The sequence below is a fragment of the Argopecten irradians genome, chromosome 2 (assembly GCF_041381155.1).
Source record: "Argopecten irradians isolate NY chromosome 2, Ai_NY, whole genome shotgun sequence".
Lineage (NCBI taxonomy): Eukaryota > Metazoa > Mollusca > Bivalvia > Pectinida > Pectinidae > Argopecten > Argopecten irradians.
In genome coordinates this window covers 5,537,169-5,543,168 of record NC_091135.1, presented here as the reverse complement: position 1 = coordinate 5,543,168, position 6,000 = coordinate 5,537,169, and the positions used below count along the sequence as shown (strand labels likewise).

General features: G+C 31.3%; 1 protein-coding gene across 5 annotated transcripts in view; it reads right to left on the bottom strand.

The window, feature by feature from the left end:
• The window catches only part of LOC138314235 (secretin receptor-like), a 37,334-nt gene continuing 31,334 nt past the window's right edge, over window positions 1-6,000 (bottom strand). For 4 of the 5 annotated variants that reach the window (XM_069254462.1, XM_069254461.1, XM_069254463.1 and 1 more), the window contains exons 11-14: window positions 5,891-5,982; window positions 2,851-2,989; window positions 2,360-2,401; window positions 1-1,945 (exon numbers count right to left, since the gene is read on the bottom strand). In XM_069254462.1, coding sequence (XP_069110563.1) covers window positions 1,577-1,945; window positions 2,360-2,401; window positions 2,851-2,989; window positions 5,891-5,982 — 642 coding nt within the window. In that variant the 3' untranslated portion in view covers window positions 1-1,576. The remainder of the gene's footprint in view (window positions 1,946-2,359; window positions 2,402-2,850; window positions 2,990-5,890; window positions 5,983-6,000) is intronic. The other variant, XM_069254465.1, reaches the window with a different exon arrangement.

The following is a 6,000-nucleotide window of genomic DNA, read 5'->3' as shown; positions in this document are numbered from 1 at the left end:
GTTCTTTTACATTTTAATTGACATTTAAATATTCAAATAAATTACATCGATATAAACATATGATGGACGGCTACACAAAAGTATTCATTGCTAACACATGTATATCAATACAAAACATTGACATTCAAAGTACAAAACGATATGTTAAACACAAAACAACAAAATTTCAAGACTATCGTTATTTATGCCCACGTTATCGTATAACATAAACTAATCTAAATTATCACACTTATTGATTGTCATGTACAACGCAATTAACGATATCGAAGTTCACAATTTAGGAAATTGACATCGACAACAAGTAAACAGATGACTTGTCGAAATATTATACATTTTCGTTGTAAAAGTTAATCATTCGTACCTATCACAGCTGAAACAAACACACAAACAAAAGCGAGATAAAGTAAGAGATAAAAACAATACTGAGTATTTGTATATTACAGCTGTGGTGATACTCATAAAAACACAACTATTTAAGCACTTTTTATTAAGAAAGACATTGATATTTATATTTAAGTATATATCACGCATCTTTATTTGTTTCTATTTTCATTCATATAATATTTGATTGTCACGCTTAAATCTCTTTGTACGTCACTGAAAAATGCATTTATGATCGCTTGTAAAACCAGCAAGTCATTTTAAGACGTTAAATAAATCTGTAAAAACTCAAATTTCTCATTTCTATTACGAAAAATGCTAGCATAGAGGTTGAACGTAAGGCAGTCATAGCACAGTTTCATGAAAATTCCTAAAATTTTAAGGAAGGCTCCTTAGCTTAAGATTTTTCCTTTGCTTCTGTAATGCTTTCCTATGAAGAAATTTATGTTAAGGGATTCCTTAAAGTTAAGGAATGTTCATGAAACTGGGCGCAGTTACGACCATAACTTGTAGATATATAAAACTATATCTAGGAGTCAAGTTCGCAATAAACAAAATAAATATTACCTTTACGCTATCTTGGAAACGTAATAGATAAAAACTGTTGTTGCGTAGTAGCATAGTATATTTTACCATTTTAAACAACAAAATGACAATTTTTAAATAATAGTATGTTTTAAAAGAAACAGAACATTTGTGCTTCTTTTATAACTGATTTATGTGTGATGTTAGTTTGATTTGCTTAGAAATAATGTTTTAAAATTAATAAATATTGCTCATCATCTGTAAAGTAAAATTTCTTGTGCGTCATTAGTAACAATATATGTCTGCAAATAGCTAAACTAAACACCAGATTAGAGTTGTTTTTATTACAACTCTTTTTGCATTTTGTATGTAAAAATAGTTAATGTAAAAGTTAATGTTGATACTACATTGACAAGAAAATAATCCAACATATGTGAAAAATGAGATAAAATAAATACAAAATAAAATTACTGAACACATTATCCAAGTACCCGTATGCTCTCACTCTTTCTCCTCTCTATTCTCTCACACAGATTTCATTACGTGCAGTAGTTATATTAATTCAACTAGGCGTCCCTCTGGAGATTCAACACCTAGCGGATATATCTAGTATTAGGGTAGATAATCCAAACTAATTTAGTCATTCACATCGTCTTTTCACACAAAAAGTTTACATTAAATTATCTTGTTCTTGGCGTAGACAATGATCATTATTTGATTGGAAGGTCACCATGGGTTCCTCTTCTTCCAATGCGGAATGTGAGATTCTGCTGATGTCGCCATTATGGCCGTTGCTAAGCAACTGTTGTGAAGATTTGTGACACACCGTTTGGTTGCTATTTTTGTCTTTGTGACTATATCCATTGAGGCAATGATGCGTGTCTTTTATTTCACCACCAGAATTAGAGTTCGATACTGCCGACTCTCGTCGTGTGCGAGACATAAATGACGTCATTGTGTTTGACTTCCGGTGAATACTATCACCTCCTGTACGCGATAATCGATATCGCCTCCACTTCTTTCGTATCTCTGACTGAACCTTTAGTAAACAAAAAACAACTTTGTATTAGCATGTGTGTATTTACAACGTGAGGCTATACATTGAAACAGTTCGGTAAAGAGTGATACATGACACCATTGACGCACAGAACACAATGCATATAATGTCGACCTTAATTGATTTTAACTGTTCATCGGACGATAACCCCAAACAAGCAAACACGCAACCATCCAACGAGTCGTATGACGTAAAATTATTTGAGTAATCATATTATTTCAAATAATAAAATCAAACGCACATCTATTGATAGTCTACTGTTCTATTATACTCTTTTATTTTCCTCACCCCATCAGTTTCTGATAAACACATTACAACCACTTTATATACACATGTGTGTATGCGGACATATAAACGTATGCATGCTGATATGTCATAAATGAATATGAACTTTACCTCTCCATTGAAGAAGCAAAACAGCAGCGTCACAAATAAGCCCTGTGGAATACAAAACAATATCATAAAATAATCTACACCTTTGATAACAAATCACGCAAGATATAAAATAAATACATGTACTTATCAATGATGTCAATCGTTGAAATAAGGAAATATAGTAACCTTAAGATTCATCATTGTATCTTCACAAAATTGACATTTTTCATATGATAGGGTTTAAACATTAAAATAAAATGCGCGAATAATATTTTTGCTTATATGGTATGAAATTTTCAGAGGTCCAACTCAACTTTTTGTAGTCGATGTCGATTGGCATGATATCCTATTAAATGGGTCCAATACGTTTCCTTATTATCTCTGAATTATAATCTTGTGACACGAAAATAATTTAAATATAAGCCGTGATAACTTTTTGATATTTGATTATTATCTATCCATGCAATTGAAAATTAAAGACGCAACCATTCAAGCTACGATGAATTTCTTACCTGGAAAGAATTGAAGAACATTTCAAAATAGAGTTTCACAAGTTCTGTCATCTCACTCACGTCCTCGGGCATACCGACAAATATAATGTAATGAACGCCAAAGAGTGGTATGAGGACTAATGTGGACTTTGCAAGTTTCCTGTAAAAGTATAAAACATATTTCTTAGGTATGGCAGCGAGCTGACGTTGATACATAGGAAGCATATAAAATGCATCTATTCTACTTTCCGAACGTTAAAGAAATCTAAACAATTCCTGGTAGGTATATATATGTATATAGATATTTTCCTTATTTTCTTCGTAATTCTCAGTTTAAAACATAAAATCTCCTTTTATTATAAATAAATATTAGATACTTCTCGCCCAATTTGTCGATCACATTGGTAAAACTGTTTTATGATTGAATAAAGTTATTAATTGATATCAGAAGTATACATTTTTCTGCCAAATATGATCAGTCACAGATGTCATTTACTGCAACATAACACTATTCACTTACACACCAAGGGAGTTCACTCTTGCAAATAGTTTTTCAAATGACGATATAGGAGGGTTTCCAATATCAGTCGGGAGATATTCATTATCACTTGTATAAAGCCATCGCTTTATTAAGCTATTAATTAATAAGCCCTATGTAATTGTGATAGAGGTTTTGCTTTGTTACAATATAACCTGAGACAAATGACATCTGCTGTTTAGTTTTAAATATTTTCTGATTATATCTCAGCAATCTATTTAACATTTTTTGATATTTATAACATTAATGTCATTAAAGTGTTTCATATCCCCCGTAGAGGAAAGAATCTATAAGGAAATGTATTAACAATGAAACCTTGAATCATCTCTCTGCTATCTACAGTGCGCAGTCAACAAAAGTACCATAATTCTCCAGCTAAGCATTGTTAGTGTGGCATAAATGAAAAATTGATAACAGAAAAGGAAAGGAAAATATATGTAGAAGAAATAAATCGCTTAGTTGTAGAAACAAACAAAATCTAAGAGCATGATTTTGCTTAAAAGGAAAAAAATATACAGAAAAAGATATGCATGACATTTCACATGCTCTTTACATATTAAATTAGTACATATGTTGATGAAAAAACGCTATTTTTAAAAGAAAAACATACGTAATTAAACAAGTTTACCAAACTAAAAGGAAGTGGAAGCGTATTGTGCTGAAGCAATGATCGGTTAATATTTTACAACATTACCCTTCAAAACTGAAAAACTGGTCAAACTGTCTTATGCAAATATAGTATGTGATACTATATGAAATGATCTATGTATGCATAACGAAACCAACTGAAATATACAAGTTTTAACATCCCCAATAAACAACTCTGATTTTTATGCTGCTTTCATCCCAACGGGAAATAATGAGTAAAATTAGTAGAAAATGGAATTAGTGAACACTCGGAACAGAAACGAAACCAAGTTAACGTGTGGAAAAGGAACTAATTGAAAGAAGTGCAAAATGAAAACTACGTAATACTTAGAGGTGTCGGTAAGTATGAGTCACCTGAAAGTCAACCACATGACATATTAGTATCTGTTAAGGAGCATGCTGTACGGTAAAGGGTATTGACACAAAACGGCCGAAACTTCCGTCTGTACGTTTTTAATAAGATAGTAAAGTGTACTGATCACAAACAAAGAAGCGGCTTTACGTTTGATCATGAAGATATGTGAGCTGTTTTGGAAAATATGATAAAGTGAACAAAAAGAAATGGCGGACAATTTGAATCTGTACATTGGATCATGAATATGTGTAAGCTGTCTGTAATAGCTTGACAAAGTGTACTGATCTTACTGGTCGTAATTAAAACATTGCAATCTACGAGATGTATTTATTAATACATGTATAACAAATAAGACTAAAAATATTGAAAAAAAAATTTCACAAGCCAAAAATGGAATAGTGTAGTTATACAATTGATCCACTTTTTACGTTATTTCTGGTGGACTAGATGTTATGTCTTATGATGCCTTATGATGTACGATATACATATGCTCATAAAATGTAACAATTATTCAATGATGTTTTAATTATTAAGTCACCTGTTGTGTGGTTATATAGACTGAAATAATAATATTGTGCTATTGCATTACATGTGATAATCATATTTCATTAAAATATGACACAAAATGTTATTATTAATAGTCATGAAATTGATGAGTGTTTGATTTTTCACATGTCTGTGACGGTATACTATTCTGCATAGTACAGAGTAATCTGCCCTTGTGGGTAGGTATTGATTGTGACGTCATGTGTTTGCGACCATAACGTCATACTTTTCGGCGAAAACGTCATATGAATTACAACTCTGTAATATCCAAAGAAGGTATAAGGTGAGTACTAGCGGGTGATTACACTGTTGGTAGTGAGAGTCACAACTATCAACATGCATTACACTGGGGGATTTCAATCTAAAGGGGGCACTAATATCCACTGGCAGATTCAAACTTAAAAGTCTTCTTCAGCTACTCAGAAAACATATATGATTATATTTTCTATCAACTATTAAACCATTTTGAAGAATGTTCACAAACAATAAGTTAAAATAACTAACAACATTGCTTAAAAGACTAACACTATGCCATACTGCAGTTCTAATGATTAAGGACATTACCACCGATTGGTAGACCATGAACATACGCGTTGAGGCGAACATTTGATAAGTGCCATGCTATTATTATATGAATATTTTTTTAATATATATATATAGCGTTTTATCTTATATAAAGATCACAACATTCTATTCCATAAAAATTTAACTTTGGAGTTTAAAAATTGTGATTTCTTTTTGATGATAAGCCATAACGTTTGGTAGTTGTGCATGTGTACCATGAGGTCTAAGGGAGACAGCTGCAAAATTAGGCATTTAAAAACTAATCGTGGATACGTAGTATATATAATATAGATATCGCTTAGAGATTATGCTATACATCTACGGTATAAAAACAAAGGGGACAATATACATTATTTCTTAAATTTTTATTTTTAGTTTTTTAAGTAAAGTTTTATTATGGATATACTTACTTGTACCTGAATTGCCTCGCCTCAAATGTGTTAAAAGCTTTAAGTTTGGTGAACAATATTCGGATGGTGTTGAGAAATATAAGAAAATTTATCTGAAAATAAGAAAAAAA